General features: G+C 55.1%; 7 protein-coding genes across 7 annotated transcripts; 5 read left to right on the top strand and 2 right to left on the bottom strand.

The window, feature by feature from the left end:
• Positions 1–183: 183 nt before the first annotated feature.
• On the top strand, positions 184–1,794 carry SETTUDRAFT_163750 (uncharacterized protein). Its single transcript, XM_008029291.1, has 4 exons — positions 184–345; positions 398–563; positions 626–1,277; positions 1,328–1,794. The coding sequence occupies exons 1-4, from the start codon at positions 253–255 to the stop codon at positions 1,614–1,616; spliced, it is 1,200 nt and encodes a 399-aa protein (XP_008027482.1). The 5' UTR covers positions 184–252; the 3' UTR covers positions 1,617–1,794.
• A 690-nt stretch (positions 1,795–2,484) lies between these two features.
• Positions 2,485–7,079, top strand: SETTUDRAFT_137253 (glycosyltransferase family 1 protein). Its single transcript, XM_008029290.1, has 4 exons — positions 2,485–3,353; positions 3,403–3,843; positions 3,889–6,636; positions 6,690–7,079. The coding sequence occupies exons 1-4, from the start codon at positions 2,496–2,498 to the stop codon at positions 6,987–6,989; spliced, it is 4,347 nt and encodes a 1,448-aa protein (XP_008027481.1). The 5' UTR covers positions 2,485–2,495; the 3' UTR covers positions 6,990–7,079.
• A 575-nt stretch (positions 7,080–7,654) lies between these two features.
• SETTUDRAFT_171970 (uncharacterized protein) lies at positions 7,655–10,567 on the top strand. The gene is made up of 3 exons (XM_008029289.1): positions 7,655–8,149; positions 8,216–9,583; positions 9,633–10,567. The coding sequence occupies exons 1-3, from the start codon at positions 7,899–7,901 to the stop codon at positions 10,423–10,425; spliced, it is 2,412 nt and encodes an 803-aa protein (XP_008027480.1). The 5' UTR covers positions 7,655–7,898; the 3' UTR covers positions 10,426–10,567.
• Positions 10,568–11,118: 551 nt separating this feature from the next.
• SETTUDRAFT_117439 (uncharacterized protein) lies at positions 11,119–16,485 on the top strand (the record flags this gene model as incomplete). The annotated part of the gene is made up of 7 exons (XM_008029288.1): positions 11,119–11,181; positions 11,257–12,676; positions 12,748–12,830; positions 13,836–14,177; positions 14,259–15,082; positions 15,131–15,884; positions 16,023–16,485. The coding sequence occupies 7 exons, from the start codon at positions 11,119–11,121 to the stop codon at positions 16,272–16,274; spliced, it is 3,738 nt and encodes a 1,245-aa protein (XP_008027479.1). The 3' UTR covers positions 16,275–16,485.
• Positions 16,457–17,349, bottom strand: SETTUDRAFT_163747 (uncharacterized protein). The gene is made up of 2 exons (XM_008029287.1): positions 17,203–17,349; positions 16,457–17,131 (listed from the first exon to the last, which is right to left on the bottom strand). Exons 1-2 carry the CDS (start codon positions 17,329–17,331, stop codon positions 16,727–16,729), a joined length of 534 nt encoding a protein of 177 aa, XP_008027478.1. The 5' UTR covers positions 17,332–17,349; the 3' UTR covers positions 16,457–16,726.
• Positions 17,350–17,708: 359 nt separating this feature from the next.
• Positions 17,709–20,147, top strand: SETTUDRAFT_32216 (uncharacterized protein; the record flags this gene model as incomplete). Its single annotated transcript, XM_008028824.1, has 1 exon — positions 17,709–20,147. One exon carries the CDS (start codon positions 17,709–17,711, stop codon positions 20,145–20,147), a length of 2,439 nt encoding a protein of 812 aa, XP_008027015.1.
• Positions 20,148–23,595: 3,448 nt separating this feature from the next.
• On the bottom strand, positions 23,596–24,610 carry SETTUDRAFT_137237 (uncharacterized protein; the record flags this gene model as incomplete). Its single annotated transcript, XM_008029286.1, has 3 exons — positions 23,596–23,713; positions 23,774–24,186; positions 24,236–24,610. The coding sequence occupies 2 exons, from the start codon at positions 24,608–24,610 to the stop codon at positions 23,974–23,976; spliced, it is 588 nt and encodes a 195-aa protein (XP_008027477.1). The 3' UTR covers positions 23,596–23,713; positions 23,774–23,973.
• Positions 24,611–25,042: the final 432 nt, after the last annotated feature.

Below are 25,042 nucleotides of genomic sequence, written 5' to 3'. Positions count from 1 at the left end.
GCAGCTGACTCCAGCAAGGAACGTGACACGCTAGCTGTTTAGGCTGGCGTCCACATACGTCAATCAAGCCGCGGTTCCCCCCCAGCCCCATGCATTCCGCGCCCCCCATAGATTGCAGCTCCAGCTTAAGCTCCGCCGCCCCATCCCATCTCTCCCACTCGACCTCTCCACCCCCCCCCATACCCCCATCCATCTCGCTCACATCCATCCCCCTCTGATTCCTCATCCCCCTCGCATCCATCGCCCGTCATCATGAAGACGGCGATCCTCCTTGCAGCCGCCGGCTCGGCGTCTGCTGCCGTCCACAAGATGCCGCTCAAGAAGGTCTCGCTTTCGGAGCAGCTGGTAAGTCGTCGCTGCAGTCACACGCGCTGCGCACTTGGCTGACAACCGCCAGGCACATGCCAGCATCGAGTCGCAAATGGCTGGCCTGAAGCACAAGTACTCTCAGCAGCACATTGCGGGCCTCAAGCCCCAGTCGCACATGGCGGCTGCCTTGAAGGCGCCCTACATTGCCGACGGAACCCACCCAGTGCCCGTCAGCAACTTCCTCAACGCCCAGTGTACGTCGCGCCAGCTCGGCGCATGCCGCGCCATGACGAGCCATCAGCTGACAGCGCGCCAGACTTCTCTGAAATCTCCATCGGAACGCCGCCCCAGTCTTTCAAGGTTGTCCTGGACACGGGCAGCTCCAACCTCTGGGTCCCGTCGTCCGAGTGCAGCTCGATTGCCTGCTACCTCCACACCAAGTACGACTCGTCGTCGTCTTCTACATACAAGAAGAACGGCTCCGAGTTTGAGATCCGCTACGGATCGGGCTCGCTCAGCGGCTTCGTCTCCAACGACGTGTTCCAGATTGGCGACCTGAAGGTGAAGAACCAGGACTTCGCCGAGGCCACGTCTGAGCCTGGCCTCGCCTTTGCCTTCGGCAGGTTCGACGGCATCATGGGCCTTGGCCATGACACCATCAGCGTCAACGGCATTGTGCCTCCCTTCTACAACATGCTCGACCAGGGCCTTCTGGACGAGCCTGTCTTTGCCTTCTACCTGGGCGACACCAACGCGAACCAGGAGTCGGAGGCTACCTTTGGTGGCATCGACGAGAGCCACTACACGGGCAAGCTGACCAAGCTTCCCTTGAGGCGCAAGGCATACTGGGAGGTCGATCTCGATGCCATCACCTTTGGCAAGGAGACTGCCGAGATGGACAACACGGGTGTCATCCTCGACACCGGTACCTCTCTGATTGCTCTTCCCTCGACCATTGCCGAGCTCCTGTAAGATGCGATCCCTTCCCCACGCTGACACATATGCTAACGAGCGGCAGCAACAAGGAGATTGGTGCCAAGAAGGGCTTCAACGGCCAGTACTCTGTCGAGTGCAACAAGCGTGATGGTCTGCCCGACCTTACTTTCACGCTCACTGGCCACAACTTCACCATCAGTGCCTACGACTACATTCTTGAAGTGCAGGGCTCGTGCATCTCGGCCTTTATGGGCATGGACTTCCCCGAGCCTACGGGCCCTCTTGCTATTCTCGGCGACGCTTTCCTGAGGAAGTGGTACTCTGTGTACGATATGGGCAACTCTGCTGTCGGTCTTGCCAAGGCCAAGTAAGACAGCAGCCCTAGATAGGATGAACAACAAGACGGACAGGGGCATGGCGCCAGCAGCTATGCTGATGTGTTAGTGCTGGAGTTTGGCTGAAATTGGACCTGTGCGCTGGTATCATGTTTTGATGTAGTAATGCGGCCAGTGTGTATTGGCACTGCAAATGAGAAAGCTGCAGAAAGCGTGTGTGTGTGTGTGTGTGTGTGTCGCAGCGTGAGGTGCACGTGAATGATGCGTGTCGTGATAACGCGGACACCAAGCTCGCCTTACCATAGCAATGTGCCGGGTGGACGTGGACGCGTAGAGGTCGCTGGGCTGAGCACACGCTAGGCGGCCGCGTCCTTGGTTGCGCAGCTAGGCCAACTTCGGGTCGTGTGTTCGTATCGATAAGAAATGGACCAATGACGTCTTCGGGCTGGCCCATGACGGGAAGCGGAGGGCTCGCACCCCAGGAGCCTAGCACCCCAGCAGCGCGCGGATTGATAACGGGTGCTGACGGGAGGCACGAGTATATGCTGCTATTTGAGATGCAGAGGCTGTCAGTGGAAGACGGGCTGCTCGGCGTTGGTGCCTGCGAGGGTGCCTGGACAGTCTTATCAAGTCACGCTAACAGGTACCCTGCGAGAGTCTCGTGGCTGATGAGCGTGCATGGCTCACCGCGTACTCGCACAAGTCATTCCTGCAACCTTCCAATATGTGACGTCTAACGAAGCGCCCAACTGCCTTGCAGCATCCATCTCCTCTCACGGCAACAGCATTACGAATCACACCCTCCAGCTCAACATACCGTCTTCGGCCCGCCGTGGTACCACCGCCGACGAGCCCACCAACTCCGTCGACCCCCAACTATTATCGACCGCACCCACACAGCCCACCCCTCTCGAGATGGCATCTCAAGACCGAGAACGGGAGAGAATGCCTCGCGGACTGAGCAGGAGACGAAGAGACTCGAGAAGGGAGTCGCGCGGCATGTCGCTCGAGATGCCGGAGCGCTTTCGCGATGGCGATGATGCGGAAGAAGATGTCACGGCCCCGAAGCGGAACAACGCCGTCTCGATGAACCAGTCGCTCTTCTCCATGATAGCCCGTGCGGGGCAGCACTCGCAGACAGACCTAGGCACGATGCAAGAAGGCGACTCTGGCGACAGCGATGACGAGGGCAAGCCCAAGGCGCCATACCAGGCCTTGGACGGCGCCGCAAGACTGAGCCGTCTGAGCTCTGCAAACGAATTTCAGACGCCAGCACAAGAGTGTCATGAGACAAGTACGGAAAACGGCAAGCATAGGCGGACATTGTCAGAAAACAGACTGTTGCGCTCGCTGCCCAAGTTGAAGGTATCGAGTCGGAAGGAAGCACGCCCCGAGGGCCAACGGGCCCAAATGTCGTCGTCCCAGTTCCTACCACCCAAACCGTCGCCGAGTCCATCTCCATCAGCATTGCCCAAGCGACCCTCCAAGCCAAAGGACAAGGAGAAGGACAAGCTGACAGCCGGCGAAGAGATACATGTCGAAACAGCACCAAGCGCTAGCCGGAAAAGCAGGCACGGAAGTACCACTGGGGTAGACAAGAGCCAAGAACCAGCGACACTTGCCAAAAGGCTTCAACAGATATTCGAATTCGACGAGGTGGAAGAGGTCATCGCCGAGTACGCCTGCTGGCTACTACAAAGCCTTCTTCTACAGGGCTACATGTACATCACCCAGAAGCACATATGCTTCTATGCGTACATACCCAAGAAGCATGTAAGTGTGCCCTGCCATAGATTTATTGCAAAAATACTCATTTCTGTAGCATGATGTGAGCAAAACAGGTTATCTCTATAAGCGTGGCCGCTCGAAGCTCAACCGTTATTGGTTCGTCTTGCGTGGCGATGTTCTCGCATACTACACCAATCCAGCAGAGCTCTACTTTCCGAGAAATCGCATCAATCTCCAGTATGCACTGGCTGCCGAGGTGCTAGAAAGCACCAAGAAAGGGGAAGAAGAGACTACTTTCGCGGTTACGACCGACGAAAGAAGATATCTCTTCAAAGCTGACAGCGCGGCGAGTGCAAAGGAATGGACTAGATCGATCCAAAAAGTGATTTTCCGAACCCACAACGAGGGCAACAGTGTGAAGATATCGCTTCCGATACAGAACGTTCTTGAGATCGAAGAGAGCTCAATACTAGACCTTGCGAATACGGTCAAGGTGCGCGTAATAGATAATGATGAAACATTTGCAATTGACGAGGTATGGTTCGTCCATGGTCCTTCTGACACATTCTAACCGAAGCAGTACTTCTTCTCGTTTTTCAACAAAGGACAAGATGCACTCAACGTTCTGCGCATCATGGTCAACGATAACGAACACCACCAGGGTACTCACACAGGCGGTGATCGCGAGACTACGCCTTCCGGCCATCGCGCATCACCAGCAGATGTTGGCGAGACACCCCATATCCACGAAAATGTCCGGGCTACTTTGTCACCACTGCCTGCACCTCGTGCTAGAGGATCGAGCATAAGCGATGTGTCCGCGCGGTCCAGCAACGAGCTCAACAGAAAGAGCTGGGATGTACGACGTAGCATGGACGCCACCCACACTCTCCGTGGCCCAGGTCATGAAGCACGGAAATCTAATCATGAGGCGCGACGAAGCTTCCACGGTGGCCCGAACAACACGCAAAACAAGCGCCACTCAGGGGATGGCTCACCTCAGTCGCTGAAAGCTGCAGACTCGGAGTCGGCTACGCTTTCGCTTGAACCAGGTACTGAATCATCAGCTGCCATTCAATCAATGGAGGAAAGTAACGCTTCCGCCTCGCAAATCCTAGATCGCTCCGACCTCTTTCGTGGACCCGCGTACCAGTCAACCGATAACAAACTCGACTTGCAGCACAAGAACTCGCAGGATACGGCGCGATCCCCTCAAGCGAAGACTACCACAGCGGCAAAACGCTACAAACAACCTCAAACGCCGATTGGCACACCCGATTTCGAAGACGGAACTGACACTAGCCAAGCAAATCCTCGCTTGTCGGGTTCGTCGTCGGCTTTGCAGGATATTGCCTCTTACCCGCTTCAAAAGGCATCTGGCCTAGCCGGATTCTTGAGAAGTCGATCCAAGAGAATGGGCAATTTACTAGCAAGCGAGTCCATGGGATACTACGAAAAGGTTTCAGGAATGCTTGCGGGTGGACGAAAGCACTACAACACTGCCGAGGGCCTGGAGACTGGAGACCAGATTCATGGATTCGAGGACGATGAAGACGCAGCCAAGGCGGTAGAAAATTTCCGCGACCATTTTGCCTTTGCCGAAACTGAGGTATTACAATCGTCATTCTTCGCGTCTTTACAGCGAGTTCTTCCAAACTACGGCAAAATCTACATCAGCGGGAGATACTTTTGTTTCCGCAGTTTGATGCCAACGTCGAAGACAAAGGTCATCCTCCCCATGCGGGATATCGAGAATGTGAACAAGGAGAAAGGCTTTCGCCTCGGCTATCACGGCCTCGCCATAGTCATCAAGGGTCACGAAGAGCTCTTTTTCGAATTCTCAAAGGCCGAGTTTCGCGACGAGTGTGCGATTACAGTCCTTCGTATACTGGAGAACACCAAATATCTCGAGGATGAAGATTCGTCTTCCTCGGGCATTGATAGCGAGGATGAGGCGGCCAAAGCAGAACACGACTTGCTGCAACAAGCGCGCGAGCATACCGACGCGGATAAGCAAGTTGACGTGTCGGATATTGTCCGCGCTGCAGACCAGGACCGGATACCTCTCATTTTTGACGACCCGCTTGCTTCGTTCGTGGACTTCAAGCCTTCAGAGCCGCTGACGATCGTCTGCCTTACCATTGGATCACGAGGTGATGTACAGCCTTACATCGCACTGTGCAAGGAGCTGTTGAAGGAGGGACACAAGGCGCGGATTGCGACACACGCCGAATTTGAGCCTTGGGTGCGCAAACATGGGATCGACTTTGCCGTCGTGGATGGAAACCCGGCCGAGCTGATGCGCATTTGCGTGGAACACGGCATGTTCACGTACGGCTTCATGAAGGAGGCCAATTCCAAGTTCCGCGGATGGCTGGACGACGTATGTAGCTCTTCGTGGCGGGCATGCCAGGGCGCGGACGTGCTCATTGAGAGCCCCAGCACCATGGCCGGGATTCACATTGCCGAAGCCTTGGAAATACCCTATTTCCGGGCGTTCACAATGCCGTGGACACGCACTCGGGCTTACCCTCATGCCTTCTCTGTATTGGAGAAGAAGATGGGGGGTGGGTACAATAGCCTGACGTACATCACGTTTGATACCATATTCTGGACTGCCATTTCTGGCCAGATCAACAAATGGCGTCGACGAGAACTGGGTCTTCAAGGCACCACGCAGCATAAGATGCAGGCGAGCCTGCGACCGTTCTTGTACAACTTCAGCCCTCATGTGGTGCCTCCGCCCCTCGACTGGCCCGACTGGGTTCGTGTCACTGGCTACTGGTTCTTGGACGAGAGTGATTTGTACGAACCTCCTGCCGACTTGGTAGCGTTCATGGCGAAGGCGCGTGCAGATGGCAAGAAGCTGGTCTACGTTGGCTTTGGATCGATTGTTATTGACGACCCGGCAGCGCTGACAAGGACCGTCGTGGACTCGATACTGAAGGCCGACGTACGCTGCGTGTTATCCAAAGGCTGGTCGGATCGCTTGGAGACCAAGGATGCTTCGAAGCCCGAGATTCCTCTTCCAGCAGAGATCTTTCAGATCCAGGCGGCACCGCACGATTGGCTTTTCAAACAAATGGACGCGGCAGTGCATCACGGGGGTTCTGGCACAACCGGGGCAAGCCTACGAGCGGGTATCCCGACAATCATCAAGCCTTTCTTTGGCGATCAGTTCTTTTTCGCGCAGCGCGTCGAAGACATGGGCGTTGGGGTATGGTTGAAGAAGGTCAATACGAGCGTCTTCAGTCGTGCGCTGTGGGAAGTCACCAACAGCCAGCGCATGATTGTGAAGGCCAAAGTGCTGGGTCAGAAGATCAGGAAGGTTAGTACAAGCCTCAGCCAGGCGGTGCGCGTTGTTGGACTAACACTTTGCAGGACAATGGCACGCAAGTCGCGATCCAGACAATCTATCGGGAACTCGATCGCGCTCGCACGCTCATCAAGAAGCAGGCCAAGCAGGACGACGATCAGACTGACGATTTTGAGGAGGACTGGACCATCATCGAGGAGGGCGAGGAGATGGACGGCACCCATCCATTTGAGATGCAGCAGCCATTGGCAGGTATCAGCCAGGACGCATCCCAGACGGGCGGTGGTTCGTTGGTGTTGGGCAGTATGGTTTTGAAGGGCGCAGGCGTGCAGAAGCGTGCATCGGCGTCTGCGCAACGAGATTGAGTGTTTTTTTGGAGCGTTGTAATGAGCATGACATGAGGCGTTGGGAGCGAATGGGACCTAGACGATGTATGTGTATGTATGTAATGGGCTGGGGTTTTAGACGGGGCAGATTGTATGGAATGGATATCCACCACCTACATACATGGGCGTGCATGTGTTGCGACGAGACGATGGCACCGAGTGCATTTGGACGATTTGTGGCATGGCACGGCTCCTCTCCAGCCGGAGCGCACGCCCTGTTCACCATGCACCTTGTTCCAGCGTGGGCGTGGGCGTGGGCGTGGGCAAGGCCGATCAGTGCGTCTTGGCAAGCTCGCCGTCCCAGTACTTAGCTGTGCCTGTGCCTGCGTGGGCGTCCGCACGGCCGTGCAGGCAGATGGCGCCGCAGACGATGCCGTGCTGCCATCTTCTCTCCACACTGGACTGCTGCTGGGCGCCGGCGCTGCCGCGGCGAGGGCGGCCTGCTCTCTTTGTCTCTTGGGTGCCGTGTGTGTGTGTGTGTGTGAGGCGGTGGTGGACGTGCGAGCAAGATGCACGCTAGCTGTGTGGCTGCAAAGGTATAAAGCTGCCCCTCGCTCCAAATCTTTGGGGGGGGGGGAAACGTCCAGCCGCGCCGCCAATACGTCAATCCCTGTCGCACTCACCACTGCCACCCACCAGCGCATCTCGGCGTCGCACTGCAACCCACCAGCGCCGAACAAACGTCGCGGCCGCCCGCGACACGCAGCCCGGGCCTTTTGCTCCTCCGCCCCGACACGTTGCCCGCCCACACTCCAGCGCCCTTGCGACTGCGCGCGAGCTCCCCCCCCAGGCCGCTCTGCCGCGTCTGTACCGAATGCGCCGGCTAGAAAGACGACGCGGCCGCCATCACCACCACGTCGCCAGTCATATGGGCTGCTCGGACTCGGCATGAAGATCCTTTCGCCCCGGGATTTGAACTATCCCATCACTGTCATTGACCTCCTGAAGAAGCGCGACCACGAGGTGCCACGGTCCGAGAAGCTGTTCACCTACAGCTATGAGAGTCGCGTCATTGAGGGCGACAAGTGGGGAGGGGAGAAGGCCGTCATGAAGAAGTTCAGGCAGACGTTTGATGCGAGCACCGAGGGAAAGATCACGCGATGGTTCGTCAAGCCAGGCACCGTCATTGACCGATCTGGGTAAGTCACGCCGTCACACCCTCCGCCCCCCCCCCCAGTCATGGTCGCCGCTAAACATGTGTCCAGCATTCCATTACTCGAAATCGAAGAGCCATGCACGCACGAGACTCAGTTTGGCGGGCTCTGCGTCGACTGCGGCAGAGACATGACCCAGGTCGATTACCTGACAAAGGAGCGCGACGTCGACCGCGCCACGGTGAACATGGCACACGACAACACGGCGCTGCTCGTCAGCCACAAGGAGGCCGTAGCCGCCGAGGAGGACGCAAAGAAGCGCCTCCTGAACGCGCGAAAGCTAACGCTCATTGTGGATCTGGACCAGACCGTCATCCACACCACGTGCGAGCGCACCATCGCCGAGTGGCAAGCGGACCCCGAGAACCCCAACCACGATGCCGTCAAGGACGTGCAAGGCTTCCAGCTAGCCGACGACAATGTATCCAATGTGGCTGCAAACTGGTATTACGTCAAGATGCGCCCCGGGCTCAAGGACTTCTTCGATAGGGTTTCCAAGCTCTACGAGATGCACGTCTACACCATGGCCACACGAGCCTATGCGCAGGCAGTCGCGAAGATCATCGACCCCGAGCGCAAATACTTTGGCGATCGCATCCTCAGCCGCGACGAGAACTACACCGACAAGCTCAAGAGCCTGACCAGACTCTTCTACCAGAACACGGCCATGTGCGTCATCATTGACGACAGAGCAGACGTCTGGCAATACAGCCCGCATCTTGTTCGTGTACCCGTCTTCAATTTCTTCCCTGGTGCTGGAGACATCAACGCAAGCTTCCTGCCCAAGCAGCAAGAGCTGGTGTCGTTCGCCAAGGACAAACCATCTCCCATGCCCAAGACACCAGAGAGCGATGGCGAGTCGGTTCTAGTTGTCGGTAAACCCGCCGAGTCGGTTCCAGAGGGAACAGCAAACGGGGATTTGAATGAGCTAGGGCAGCAACTCATATCCTTGGCGGCAACTGAAGACTTGGAGGTGCAAGCCAAGGAACAGGAGAAGCTCATCATCGCTCAGCAGACTGAGCGGCCCTTGTTGCAGCAACAGCTGATGCAAGACAGGGAGGACGACGAGGCCGACGACCTCGAGACTTCCTTTGAAGTGGAAAATGGCCATGTACAACACGCCGAGCACCACAAAGTCCGGCACAGCATTCTCAACGACAACGACAGGGGCCTCGACATTATTGAGAAGAACTTGCTTCTTGTGCATCGCATATTTTACGACGAGTACAGAAAGGCCAAGAAAGTCCCCGCAGGCGGTCGCGTGGCAGAGCTGAAAGGCGAAAAGAGCCCCAAGAAACGAGCCATGGACGACGTTATCCCTGATGTTGCCGAGATCATGCCGCGCATCAAGAGTGAGGTGCTTGACGGCGCCGTGGTTGTCTTTTCGGGCATTATCCCGCTTGGCGTGGATGTGTTGTCGTAAGTGACTTGAAGTGAGATAAACAAAGCATGGCTGACATGTGTGCAGATCAGATTTTGCACTGTGGATTTCGAGCTTCGGCGCCGAGGTTACTACCAACGTCAATCGGCGGACGACCCATGTCATTGCCAACCCTGATCGGAAGACAACCAAAGTCAAGCGGGCTGCTCGATATCCCCACATCAAGATTGTGAATCCTGAATGGATGTTCCAGTGCTGCACCAGGTGGGAGCATGTGGACGAGACGCCCTATCTGATTGAAATAGATGCTGCCGACCGTGGCGGGTCGCCAGTTCCCGACCTTGAAGACGAGAGCATCAATGGAACAGGCGATGAAGAAGCAGACGATGCGCAGCACTCACCGATAGTCGAGATGTCTGACGAGGCGTGGGCTGCGCTGGATGATGAGTTGGCCGAGTTCATGGACGAGACGGATACAGACGGCGCGAGCGAGTCGGACACGGAAAGTGTTCGCTCGGAGAGTAGCACAGTGTCGGACACAAAACAGGCCAAGAAGAAGCGAAAGCGCACCAGCTCAAGAGAGGTCAGCGAGGCCGAGGAGAGCGACAGTAGTGTCAACAGTACTTCTCAGCTGCAGCGGCGGAAGAAACGGACCATGGAGCGAGTGACGTCGCTGACCAACGTGGTTAGTGCAGACAAGTCGTCCGGGCTGCCCAGCCCCGAAACAACGGGGCCAGAAGAGGAGCAAGGCGAGGACGAGGACAAGGCGGTTGAAGCCAACGGGGTTGCGCCGGACCTGGAGGAGGAGTACGACGACGCGCTCGAGGCGGAGCTACTGGCGGGCTTTGGGGATAGTGGGAGTGATGGCGAAGAGGGATGAAAGGCGTATGGGGTGGAGAGCAAGCAAAAGCAAAGGGGGCCGTCTGCAAGCGTTGTATTATCTGTGGTCTCACCTGCATAGCGAGGTGTCTGGCATCTGGCGTTGAACATACTGGGCATTTTTGGAGATACCTTACAATTGGACGCATGGTTTGGACATGTCTGTGGCCCTTTGTTTGACGTGGTCGTGTGGAGTGGCAGTCCAGCGCAAGCCTGCTCGACGTGCACGGGACGGGCCAGGCTACGTCATGGCCCCCCAATGGCAGCTAGACAGCACTGGCGCTGGCGCTGGCACTGGCACCCTTTTACCCCAGCATGTCGGTTATCTTAGCGCCCTGATTCCGCGTGGACCCTTGCTCGCTGTGTGCGTGTGCGGAGCCACCAGTGGGTGGGTCTTGTGCTGGTGAGGCTGAGGGCAAGTTGCTTTTGCGAGCACGCCGTTGACCACGCTCCCCCCCCCCACCCCTCCACTCTCCCTCTTACACTGCTTTTCTCCACCCTCGCCAATCAGCAGCGCGACATACACAACAGCAGGCAGCAGCGTTTAGCACGACGCCCGTCCTTCCATCGCCCGCTTCAGCCTTCCCATCCGCAGGCCCTCTGTCGTACATACACACACACACACACACACACACACACACACATACGCATTTTTCTCCAGCAAGCCAGGGGCTCTTGTCGCACAGCACGCAAAATGGCGCCTAGGCTGGCTTTCATGGATTTGTCGGTCGACTTGAAGACGCTCGTCGTTCTGCACGTAAGTCGCAGGGGGACTGCCATAAGCATGGGTGGAGGGGGGGATCAGGTCAAGACGGGAAGGCTGACGTCTCAGATCAACCGCCCAACCGACCTCAAGAACGTGTGCCTCACCTGCAAACAGCTGCACGAAATTGCCGCCCGCCAACTCTATTACGAAGTGACGCTCGATGTGGGCTCGCCCAACGACACACGGCTCGGAGCCTTCCTTAACCCGCGGAATATCGGCCTACAACATGTGCGGAAGCTGGACCTCTATCTTGCAGACGTGCTCGACAAATGCAACCAACAACAGCAAGCCAACTTTGCCATCCGCATGATCTTGGAATTGCTGCCAGAAAACCAGCTGGAAAAGTTCTCGTGGCATCCCTGGTCGCCCTTTTCTGCAGACAACCTGGTGTTGCTGTATCGAAAACAAAAGCGCATGCGGTGGCTCGAGGGCATCTCGCTCGACCGCAATGTCTTGGAGGAGCTGCAGAAGCTGCCCAACGTCGACAAGTGCTTTGAGAATGTGCGCAAGATTGGGCTGTATCCCGACTCGCGCGAGGTGTTGGAGTTTTGCCACTTTCTGCTCAAGAACACGACGGACCGCAAGCTGGAAAAGATCACATTGCATGCCAGCTTCGACGAGCTGGACCCGTCGCTAACCATGCGCGAGCTGAACGACCGAGTCAACGAGCCTGGGCTTATTACCTCGACCATGTTCCGACATATGCAGCCTTTTGCAAAGTGCACGCCTATTGCGCTCAAGGAGATTACGCTACAGAAGCTGCATCTGCGGTATGCGTCGGAGACATATTGCAGGCTGATTGACTTTCAGTCGATCAAGAGCATCCGTGTGTTTGGCTGCTCGGGCGCCGACGCGCTGTTTGCTGAACTGAGCAAGAGTACCAAGCTTCCGGACAAACTCGAGACGTTGGAGTTCAAGCACGACGACAACACGGAGAACGACGGGCTAGCAGCCATTGACGGATTTCTGTGTCTAGTTTCTGGCATCAAAACACTGACACTGGACCTTACCTACGTCAAGACATTACCGGCGGCTGCTGGTATTGTGCGGCATGGCAAGACGTTGAAGAGCCTCAATGTGCATGCGAGCACAGGGCCCGAGAGCTGCGACGAGGAGCTTGTGTACGACTATACGTCGTTTTCGCAGATGTGCAAGGACTGTAGCATGCTGGAGCAGATTTCGGTTGCTTTCCCTGCGGTGAGCGTGGTTCGAAGCAAGAACGACAGCTTTGTCAACTTTGAAAACTGCCTGGGTGATCTTCGCGATCTGGCGACGCTCAACATTACTACATGGCCGACCAATAGCCCGTCATCGACTAAGCTGCCGCGCAAGATCTACGAGCACCTCCTGGCCGGGCTGGCTCAACAAGGGTTCGAGCGCAGTTCTGGCCATGCCAAGGAGCAGAAGCGCTCATCGAAACTAGCCATCATCGCCTTTGGGTCGTCGGACAAGGTGTACGACCGCGAGGATAGCCAGAACCAGATCAGTAGGTAACCCGCGCCACTTGGATGCATGGGAGACGGTTGCTAACACATGGCTTTTTTTTGTTGTATCTAGTCTTTGTCAAGGGCCGGCAAATGGACCCACTGGGCAAGGAAACGTCGACGGCAGTGCAGATTGGGTGGTGTCTGCGCAAGTTTGTGGATGCTGGCGACAAGTCGGATGTGCTGGACTTTTCGCTGACGCGGAGCACACGGCCGCCGACGCGCAACTCACCTGACAGCGACGACAGCGATTGACAGACACAGATGGACGGCGTTTCGGAATGGGGCCAGGCGGGCGTGGCTCCGTGGTAATGTTAACAGTGGCCGAGGCGTGGTGGTGGTGGTGGGCACAAAAGGCGCACGGGAGACGACGAGGCAGCACGGGGTGAGGGCTCAGCGGGGACATGTTTGTATGCGAAAGATTTAGCAAGCGAGCATTGACAAGGCGTCGCAAGGCGGGCCGCTGGCGCAACAGGTGATGGGCGACGCATGGACAGCGTATCGCCGTGGTATGAATGAATGACGTGGTGTTGCTGTACTTGCACGAGTGCGAGCAGAGTACTTGGCGGAAACGAGGCGAACAGGCGTTCGCCATGTCGGAGGATTTAGGAGGGATCGACGTCGCTTGGGACGAGGCGCGGGGAGGCAGCGCATTGCATGCACGCACACGCGCTGCACCTGCACACGGGGCAGGCGAGAGAGGTAGACGAGGCCATGCCGCCGGAAGGGGGCGGGACTTGAAACGGGCGCATGGCCTCGCATGTGCTTGTGCCTCTGCCTGTGCCTGTGCCTGTGCCTGTGCCTGTGCCTGTGCCGCATCCCCCAGCCAGCGTGCCAGCCAGCAGCGGCTTCGGCTGTTTCCGTGCGCGGTCGGACCGCGACGTCAAGCCTAGTTGCAGTTGCGAGCGAGGTTGCAGGCAAGGGCCCTTTGGCGTGTTTCCCAGCATCGTCGTCATCATCATCATCATCATCATCATCACCGCCGCCGTCCTCTCCGTCTCCGTCTCCGTCTCCTTCCTCTGGGCGTGTCTGGCTGTGCAATGCAACCCGCCCAAGCGCTGCCGCCTGCTGGACTCTGCGCCCACGCCCACGCCCACGCCCGCCCCATCTGGCCCACAAGCTAATGCGACGTCACATCATCTCCTTCCCGCGCGGCGGTAGATATTCGGTATCGGCATCATGAAATCGCCAAATGCGTCGCAGTATCTGCCGCCCCAGGACCCGCACTACACGTATTCCTCGAGCGCCCAGGTCCTCGATGCCCAGCCTGCCCGCGTGCCCTATCCCCCAGACGCCGCCTTCCCCAAGCTCGAGAACATCAACGAGGTGCTCCAGGCCCAGCAGGCCCAGCAGGCCCTCCACGCAAACCACGCCCTGCACCCCCCGCCGCTGGCCCAGCAACAGCAACAACAACAAGCGCAGCAGCAGCAGCAGCAGCAGACACCCCCGCCCCCCAAGCCCAACAGACTGCGCAAGGCCTGTGATTCTTGCAGCATCCGCAAGGTAAAGGTACGCGACACAGTGTACCTCGGCCCCGGCCGCCCCCGCGCATGCCATTGCTGACCCGCCCCTTCTGCGCTGCAGTGCGATGAATCAGGCCCGCCCTGTAGAGCCTGTGTCGCTCTCGAGATCCCATGCACCTTTGAGCGCCCCAGCCGCCGCCGTGGGCCACCAAATCGCCATGCCGAAGCCATCAAGAAGCGCCGCATGGGCGCCATCGACTCGGACAGCCCAGCGCCCCAGTCGCCCACCAATGCCGCCCACGTCCTGACGCAGCTCCAGTCGTCGTCGCAACCCGCCCACCTCTCTGCCGAGGAGATATGCGCCCTGCCCACGCTCAACGCCCTCATCGACGACTTCTTCGCCTACATACACCCGCTGTGCCCTTTCCCCCACGAGCCCTCGTTTCGCCAAGCATGGGCCCGCAGAGAGGACCTGTCGAATCCCTCCTTCCTGGCCTTGCTGGCCTCCATGATCGCAGTCTTGGTCGCCTCGTTCCCCCGCAAGCCGCGTCTGCATCTCAACTCACAGACGCGCCGCGAATACCCAAACCATCTGGCCCTCGTCGACAAGTGTCGGGACGTTTGCGCACGCGCGCGCGGCCCTGGCTATCTCGATCGCCCTACGCTGAATGTCTATGATGCGTGCACAAGCTACTTCCTGGGCCTGGCCGGAGCCTATGTGTTCCAGTGGCGACCGCTGCGGCTCTACATGGCCGAGTGCCTGACAATCATACGCTCCCTGGGTCTCCACAAACCCGATTCCCAGGGTTATACCTATCTCGGCGGCGTGCCCAATGCCTGGGGCTCCACCGGCCCCAACTATGATGGCTCGCGCGAGGCCAAAGTGGACTACATCACCGAGGAAATTGGGCGACGTGTTTTCTGGACTGTCTTTGTTGGTGTACGGTAGGTTGCAGCACGTCTTCACGACCGACAATGGCTGATGTCCATTAGCACTATACAGCAGTTGGGCGCTTCTTTTGGAGAGCTTGTGATTGCTCCGGCCACGCCCAGCGAACCCCTCCCTCCCTTGCCGCGGGAAGTGGATGACGTGCATATTTTCCCTCATGAAATCCAGCCACAGCAAGAAGGCGTTCTCTCCATGCTCACTGGCTTCAATGTCAATGTGCGCATCTACCTGTCATACTCTTCACTCGCAACAGCCGAGATGGCTTTCGGCATCGACGAGATATTCGATTGGGAACGGCAGCAGCGCGTCTTTCAGCAAAGTCTGCAGCGTTGCAGACAGATTCTGGAAAATATGCCGCAACAACTCAAAGTTCAGCCAAAGACTGGCAAAGACAGCGGCATCGAACAACAAAAATCCTACTACCCGCCCATGCCCGAGTACTCGGGCATGCGAGATCCCACCATGGATAATTACAGCAAACCCGAGACCCAAGACGCACGCCGTTATGAGATACAAAAAGCAAACATCTATGCTAGTCATCTCGCCACTCGCTCACATCTGGTCGAGAAGTATTTTCTGCAACTAGAAAAGTATCAACGAAGCCAAGGTCAAGCGCATCTGCGGAGCTCCTCTAATCCCATTGTGGCCGGGATCGACAAGTTCGTATCTGATACGACTACTGATGCTGAAGCCCTCGAAAAGACCATGTCCGAAGAGCGCGAGCAAGTAGTCAAAGATCTCTTGGTGGTGCTGGGCAGCATCGACATGGTCAACATGGAGCCCAATGGAGATTCATTCGTAAGTCTACACATTCACTTACAAGATTCTGATCTTCTTTATCAAGTTGGCGACCTGGCCGTATCCTGTCCGACCGTGGATTTCTTTCGCCCCAACATCATCAGTCCAATCGCAAGCTTACGGTTCGTTCCAACACAGACACAAAAAATCCGGTCAATCGCTAGTACCCTGCTTGAAGTGCCCAAGGAAAGAAAGGGCAGCGTGGCGCAGCAACATCAGGATTACTTGTACAAATTCTTGGACATCTTAAGCAAGCTGGAGAGGGTAAGCCCCGAAGTGAGCAATCCGAATGGTGGCGGGCTCGATGAGGAAAGCGAGCTTCGGCTGTGGGCGGATTTGAGAGACCATCAATTAAGGTTCCAAGAGCATGGAGGTGTTTATGGGTTTTAGCAAGGCGGAAGCCAAGTCGACATGAGTTTGAGGGCAAAGAGTAGCCCCGTGCCAGCATAAAGCCTGCATAAAAGCCTGCCATTTCCAGTGCTCTAGCAGCCACATCATACGTACTAATCGCAGTCAACTTCTAGACGAGGGACCTGGTACTGATGTCGCCCATGTATTTCGCAAATTAGTTTTCATCATAGATAGATTTAGCATGCAATCCAAGGTTACATTCTACACCGGCCAGCATGTTGAACGAAATCAATTTTACTCTCAGTTTCGCTCAGGCACACCTGAAAGTCTGCATTCCAGCTCCACCATTTGGGTTAAGACACTTCAGGTGATGTCGCGAGAGAACGTGTTCCGTCTGTGGAAGATTTCATCCCATGCTCTCGCAGCAGACCATCTGATGTCTCAAGGCGCATGCACTGTGTCCACGCATCATCGTCCAACTCTTATCCCACTTATGGCACAACGACGACACCCAAGCTTCCAGCCTGCCCCACAACGCTCCTCGCAATTCCTTCCAGGCTCAACCCACTCAATCGTGTCTCACTTTGTTTAATCTTTGCGATTTCGTACACATGCTTCAAGCTGACGGTTCCAACGGTGCCTTTGACCGCATTGCCCACCGTCGGACTACTCGTTGACGTCTTCCCCTTTTGTCCTTCGTGGTTGTTCATGGGCCCAGGCACGTTTCCTGCGCCCCGTATCTTGTTCTTGGTCGGTAGTACACCAGCTGCGCTTAGGAGCAGGGTTGCGGTCGGTGGTGTGCGAATTTGAAAGTGAAACGAGCGGTCGGGGCGCACTGTTATGCGCGCAGGTATAGGGGTACCTGCGGTATAGTGTGCTGTTCTGGCATTGAACTCCTAGCGCGCATGGTCAGCCGTATGATTCAATGCCAATTGGTGGCGGTAGTCAAGTCGCCATACAAACCTACTTTGCAGAAATCCATGCTCTTCACACCTTTACTACCCAATGCCGGACCAACGGGCGGCGAGGGCGACGCCTGCCCTGCGCCTACAATCAGTTTGACGATTTGGTCTTTTGCTATCGCTTTTCGGGCCATGATGTGTGGTTATGCGATGTGGTGATGAGGTGGGCTGTGGGAATTTGCGGAGAGGCTCGGAGGTGTCGGTCACAAGATTTTCTGCACCAGGTTCAATTCAGCTTTTTGCGCAATCTAGTTGTTGCAACTCTTTTCCTGCAGCAAGCAACGTGACTTGATGACAAAAAAGACATGTGAGCAAACTAATGACTTTGGATAACATGGCGTGGCTGCCTGATGGAGCACGTGACACCGCGAACGAGCTAACTCTAGACGCGTTGCGAGTCCGCCACCGCGAGCACTGATCAACGCTCCCGCACTATCTTCCCGACTCTTACCATACCAACCAGAAACACGCCCTCACGTCCCGCTGAGCTCTGTGAGCGTATCGATATCTCATGCATCGGCCCAAACCGCTCGCAGCCAGCGAGGCTACACCATTGAAGCCTGTGGCGCGTCTCTATGGTGGCACTCCGCAGTCAACTGAACGTCTCATCAAGCCCTTTCGTTGTCCCGGCTCCGCCACCGTGTCGCGAGTGTCAGAGAAGCCTGCGAGAAAGAGGAGGAAGGTGGATTACTCTGGTGCCGGCGGCGAGGATGGCGAGAGCGACAAGCCGTATTCGAACGAGGATCGGTTGGCCCTTGCCACACGGGACGCAAACCGATTCCCAGTGTTCAAACCCAAAGACAAGGAGACTGCTTTCAAGACAAAGTTCACCGTGCCTCTAGTCAACAAGGACACTGGGACATACAATCCACATCGACCAGCTCCGCTGCTGGGCATGCGAATAGGAACTGTCTTTGTAGCGCGACCGCTGCACGATCCCAGCGGTGAATTTGCGATAGTATTGTACGATCCTACTATCGACGATAAGCCGGAGCCGAAGCAAGAACCCGAGCCCAAGGAAAGCCAGCCCGACAAGAAAGAATTGGATGCCCCGTTAGTCCACAAGAGCTTGGCCGAGATATTAGGTTTGAAGAAGAAGGTCGATAACGAGCGTCCGCGCGTACCAGTAGTCATAGATCCTAGGCTCGCCAAGGTCTTGCGACCGCATCAAGTTGAAGGTGTCAAGTTCTTGTACCGAGCCACCACTGGCATGATTGACCCCAAGGCGAACGGTTGTATCATGGCTGACGAGATGGGCCTCGGAAAGACGTTGCAGTGCATCACACTCATGTGGACACTGCTGAAGCAATCACCAGAAGCTGGTAAATCAACGATACAGAAATGTGTCATAGCATGTCCGTCAAGTTTAGTAAGAAACTGGGCGAACGAGCTTGTCAAATGGTTGGGAAAGGACGCTATTACACCTTTTGCAATCGATGGCAAGGCGTCGAAAGAGGAACTCATCCAACAAATACGCCAATGGTCCATCGCATCCGGGCGTGCAGTCGTTCGACCGGTATTGATTGTGTCATATGAAACACTTCGCCTTTACGTTGAAGAGTTTGGACAGACATCCATCGGATTGATGCTTTGCGACGAAGGGCATCGACTGAAGAATGGGGACAGCTTGACTTTCACAGCTTTGAACAGCCTAAATGTACAGAGACGGGTCATCCTCTCCGGTACGCCCATTCAGAACGACCTCTCCGAGTATTTTGCCTTACTCAACTTTGCAAATCCGGGTTATCTGGGCACACGCATGGAGTTCCGCAAGCAGTTTGAAATACCCATTCTCAAGGGCCGCGATGCCAACGGAACAGATGCCGACATCCAAAAGGGTAACGAGCGTCTTACTGAGCTACTGGGTCTGGTCAACAAGTTCATCATCAGGCGAACCAACGACATTCTCTCCAAGTATCTACCGGTCAAGTACGAGCACGTTGTTTTCTGCAACCTCGCGCCGTTCCAGAAGGATCTGTACAACCATTTCATCAAGTCGCCCGATGTACAAAGCCTGCTCCGAGGCAAAGGCTCACAACCGCTCAAGGTTATCGGCATGCTCAAGAAGCTGTGCAATCACCCCGACCTACTCAACCTGCCGGAAGACTTGCCGGGATGTGAGGACAAGCTGCCTGAAGATTTTGTACAGAAGGATGCCAGAGGCCGAGATCGTGAGGTCAAGGTATGGTACTCCGGAAAGATGGCCGTTCTGGATCGTATGTTGGCCCGCATTCGCGCCGAAACAAACGACAAGATCGTCCTGATCTCCAACTACACTCAAACGCTCGATATCTTCGCCGCGCTCTGTCGCTCACGTGGATATGGTTGCTTCCGCTTGGATGGCACAATGAATGTCAGCAAGCGGCAGAAACTGGTTGATAAGTTCAACGATCCGGAGAGCCCAGAGTTTGTTTTCCTCCTTTCCTCCAAGGCTGGTGGATGTGGTCTTAACCTCATCGGCGCCAACCGTCTGGTTCTCTTTGATCCCGACTGGAACCCAGCTGCTGACCAGCAAGCTCTCGCTCGTGTGTGGCGTGATGGCCAGAAGAAGGACTGCTTCGTGTACCGCTTCATCACTACGGGAACGATTGAAGAGAAAGTCTTCCAACGCCAATCTCACAAGCAATCACTCTCTTCTTGTGTTGTAGACTCTGCGGAGGATGTGGAGCGGCATTTCAGTCTCGACTCGCTTCGCGAACTCTTCCAATATCGCAATAACACCACTAGCGATACACACGATACATTCAAATGCAAGAGGTGTCGGAAAGAAGATGGCAGGCAAGTCATCAAGGCTCCTGCAATGTTGTATGGCGATACGAGTACTTGGAATCATTATGTCAACGATGGAGAGAATGGCCCACTGGGCAAGATCCAGGATTTGTTGCTTAGACAGGAGACGGCCAACGATTTGAAGGACGTCAGTGCTGTGTTCCAGTACATCAGTCATTGAGCACCCAGGGTGGGCGGCGTTGCTTGTTATTGCAGAAGACTTGCTACAGGTTACTTACAGGTTAGTTGCATATGCTCTTGTGTTTGTGGTGTTCATGAAGCGCGGCATCGCGAATGGAGTTCTCGACGAGCGCGATATGATAATGAAACCGATATTTCTATGCATTAAGGAGGCGAATACGGTGAAACTGTCATACCAAAACGTTCGCCCTTTTCATGAGGGTTCTAGTGACGTTATTTGATGCCTCGGCCAGGCCAGTTGCGCGGCTCGCCCGCCACCTGGTCCGAGCACCAACTTTTTGTAGAGAGCTCCGCTGCCCACCACTTAACCTCGACACAAACATCGCATTCACGCAACACAACAGACCTGGCGCCCCACGTAAATAGAAACGAGGGACTAGCGCAAAAACATTAATATAATAAAAGCCCTCATATTGACATACATCGACGGCCCAACATGGATCCAAAGCGCCGCAAGACCGGCGACCAAGACATCAGCGCGCTCCGACTCGCGTCGCGACAAAAGTACCTCGCCGAACGAGAAGCACAACAGCTCGCCCTGCTTCGCCGCCAAGTCGCAGAGGAAGCAGAGGAAGAAGAAAGATTGGGAGACAGGCTATCAGAAAGGGAGCGCAAAGAGTTTGCAAAGAACAGGGAGACGTTAAGGCTAGCTGAGGCGAGGAATGCTATTGACGAGCATCGCGATGGATTCATGATACCAGATGCGGATTTCTCGAACAAGGCCGAGGTTCTCAACCGTCGTGATGAAGCAAGTCACTACAAGTCGGAATATCAGCTGTGGGAAGAAGACCAGATGAACAAGATTAAAAGTCAGACCAAAAAGGCCGAACGCGTGCAAGAGGAGGACTATGAATTCGTTTTTGATACCGCAAACCAGATTCAGTTTCAACAGGACCTGTCGAGTCGCATCGATCCTACCAAGCAGGCTCTTCAGGCCCAACTCGATTCAGCTGAAAAGCGCGCCAGAACTATCGATGAAGTCCGCAAAAGCCTCCCCGTTTACAAGTACAAAGACGAACTACTGGACGCTGTATCCAAGTACCAAACCCTCGTTGTAGTTGGAGACACTGGTTCCGGAAAATCTACGCAATTACCCCAGTTTCTTGCTACTGACTACACCAAGGATGGAGCGATTGCAGTCACCCAGCCTCGACGAGTAGCTGCTATGAGCGTTGCTAAGCGTGTCGCTGAAGAGTATGGTTGCAAGGTAGGGCATGAAGTTGGCTACAGCGTCCGTTTTGACGACAAGACGAGCGATAAGACTGTCATCAAGTTCGCTACGGATGGTGTACTTCTGCGAGAAGCCATGACAGACCCCTTGCTGTCCAAGTACTCCGTTGTGATGATTGACGAGGCACACGAGAGATCGATCGCTTCGGATCTTCTGCTCTGTTTGTGTCGTGAAGTCTGTCGTGCCAGGCCCGAGTTCAAGCTGCTCGTCCTTTCTGCGACGATTAACGCCTCCAAGTTTTCGAAGTATTTCGATGATGCACCTACCTTCTATGTTGAAGGCAGAACCTACCCCATTAACATTCTCTATACGAGTGCTCCAGAGGCCAACTATCTCAGCGCTGGTATAACGTCGGCTCTCCAAATACACCTGGCTGCAGAGCTCCCAGGAGACATTCTCATGTTCCTGACTGGAGAAGAAGAGATCCAGGCTGCCGTGGAAAACATAGAAGCAACCATGAAGAAGCTAGGAGGCAGAGCCAAAGAGCTCATCGTCTGTCCTCTGTATAGTGCACTTCCGCCAGACGCACAAGCCAAGGTCTTTGAGCCCACGCCACCTAATGCCAGAAAACTGGTTGTTTCTACCGACATTGCTGAGACGTCCCTAACCATAGATGGCATTCGACACGTCATAGACTCGGGCTATAGCAAGCAGAGCAATTACATATCGACAAACGGTGTCAGCTCGTTGGTTGTCAGCCCCATTTCTCGTGCTAGCGCCAACCAGCGTGCAGGACGTGCTGGTCGTACGAGCGAAGGTTATTGCTACCGCCTGTACACCAAACACGCCTTCTACAATGAGCTCAGTGAGACCACTGAGCCTGAACTGTTGCGAGCAAATCTCGACGGTGTCGTCTTGACACTAAAGGCTTTGGGTATTGACAATCTCCTTGAGTTCGAGTTCCTCGATGCTCCATCGAGCACATCTCTTATCAAATCTCTCGAGAATCTTTACGCCCTAGGGGCCCTGGACTCTACTGGAAAATTGACCAGACTCGGTAGGAGAATGGCAGAATTGCCACTCGACATCAAGCTCTCCAAAGCTATCCTTGCATCGGAGAAGTACGGCTGTCGCGAGGAGATACTCTCTATCGTCAGTCTATTAGGCGAGTCAGCCTCGCTCTTCCTCCGACCAAAAGACAAGAAGGTAGCGGCGGATGCTGCCCGTGCTCGTTTCAGCAGCAAGGAGGGTGGCGACTTTTTGACGTACCTAAACATATGGGACCAGTTTGAGGACAGCGGATACGAGAGTCGGTGGGCGACTGAGAATTTTCTTCAGTGGAGATGTCTCAATCGTGCCCGTGATGTCCGCGATCAGTTGACGAAGCTCTGTGACCGTGTCGAGGTACCGTCCTCGAGCTGTGGCAGTTCGAACCACGTTGCGATCCGCAAGTGTATCACCTCGGCCTATTTTATCAATGCTGCCCGGTTGGCACGCGACGGCCTAAGTTATCGAGCGGTTTCGAACAGCGGCATGACCATCTTCATCCATCCCTCGTCAAGTTTGATTGAGAATCGCCCAAAGTGGATTGTGTATTTTGAGATTGTAGAGTCCTCCAAGACTTACGCACGATCCGTCTTGCCTATCAATCCTGAGTGGCTGGTCGAGGTAGCACCTCACATGCATACGGAGAGTTCAATTGGCAAGCTTGGCGACGACAAGAAGATGCCAAAAGGGAGGAGCCTAAAATGAGTCGAGTCACTGCACAAGATGCAATATCTATGACACAGCCGAATCGAGATGTTCTATGGCGAGCGATCTCTCTTGTGTTTTGCCGGCACCAAGATTGGGCGTTATGGTGATGGGAAGGATGCATGATTTTGATATGATACCCTGTAAGACGCAAATTCGTCTACATTCAGCATCCAGTTCTTTGGGTATAGACTAGCAATTGAAATGAAGAAAAGCAGTTACAACCCTATTGCATTGAATACAGAAGCTTGGACGCTTTTTTTTCTTTCGCATTAAGCAAAGAGCTGCTGTACCAATGACTATATCTATTCAGTAGGAAGGTATTGAGGTTTATCTCCTCATTGTGAAGTGCTTTTTGACGAGGCTTTCGTTATGGACATCTGCGGTGTCCAGGGTCATGCATGATAAGCAAGAGAGACGTCAGGATGACTAGTATTCTTTTGGCCGTTGGGCGTACTGCACCACAACACACTTAGAAGTCACCTCAGAGTGACATGGCCGTTCCACGCTTAGCGCCCAAGACACGACATATAGTTACCCATAGATGTTGAAGCGCTCCTGGATGCCTTTGAAGTATTTAATATGACCACACATATCCTGAGGGTCGCAACAGCGATTCAAGTCTAGCAACATACCGTCAGCTAGAAATTTTTAATAATGCTACAAATGTGAAGCTGACATGCCTGACAATTTCCAAAATGATAAGACGGGCTAGATGAAGAGATATTCTAGTTTATATCCCGGGTATGGAGTTTCTGTGCCGATGTGATATCACAAACATCCTCCGCAGTATGTCGGATTATTTTCATAGTGGTATTCAAACAGTATTTACAGGGCTGAAGTGAGGCAGCCAGTGTACGAGCTGGCATCGAGTGCATAGCGTTCATTCTTTCGGCGGCTTGGGAGTCTCTGTTTGCTGTGACAGACGATTGTCGCCTTTGGGCGTGGAATCGGCGTGGAATTGTGCGGAGCGAGGAGTCGAGGTACCGTCGTCCCAGAACTCGACGTCGCCTTCTGCGCTCAAAGAGCCCTTCTTGACTAGATTTCCCTTCTCACGCATGAGATCTTCAATGGTGACGGATTTGTCTGAAAAGACCTGTTTGCGATCAGTATCTGCATGTGCATGGGAACACGCGACAGCGTACCTTGAGATGGTCGCTGATCAGATGTCTGTTTTTGCAGCCCGGACACTGGATCAAGACAGTGCCATGATGGTAGCCCTGTTTAGAGAGGCGATGCGACGAGCGTGTTTTGCAGACATTGCAAGTAAATGTGAGCTCGTAGGATGGGACTTGGTCGCGTTCTAGTCGTGAGTCCGGTGCGGTAGTTGAAGTAGGAGAGGCGGTGTTTGATTCGAAGCGGACGGCAGAGGGTATGCGCACCCGTGATAGTGTGGGCGAAGGGCGTATGGCAGCTAATGTTGGTCTTATTTGCAAGAAGCGCCTTGCTGGCACTGGTAGGTGGACTGCATGTGGACTTTGTGCGGCTCGAGGTGTAGCACTTCGGGTAAAGGCGCGCATGAGAGACGATGTAGAGCGCATGGCGGCTGCTCAAATGTGTATGTGGACCCAAGGAATAAAGAAAGAAAAGAAAAAATCGAGGCGGGCGTCGCGAATGGCGTGTGGAGTTGGGCGGACAAGGATTCAGCGGGCACAGAACAGTTGATCGACCGCCAAGCAATGACGAAGGCGGCAGCCATTCAGCGGAGGAGGCCCTTGCCCGCAGTAAGCGCGGTTTGAACTTCACTCTCATCCCTCTCACCTCGCCGCCGCTGTCTGTCCTTTGCCAGCTTGCCACACTGCTGCCTATGGGTGCTCCCGCGCACTCGTGAAGAAAGCAGTCCTTCTGCCCATCCCATAACCCCGCACCCAGCCTTGCGCCCACCGACATAGCTCCGCCCGCAGGCACAGCCAAGCCTGAGGTTCTGAGCTTCATATCATTGCATCAGGGGA

The sequence above is a fragment of the Exserohilum turcica genome (genome assembly GCF_000359705.1).
Source record: "Exserohilum turcica Et28A unplaced genomic scaffold SETTUscaffold_3, whole genome shotgun sequence".
NCBI lineage: Eukaryota > Fungi > Ascomycota > Dothideomycetes > Pleosporales > Pleosporaceae > Exserohilum > Exserohilum turcicum.
The sequence above is the reverse complement of the archived record's forward strand: the minus strand, read 5'-3'. Positions and strand labels throughout refer to the sequence as shown.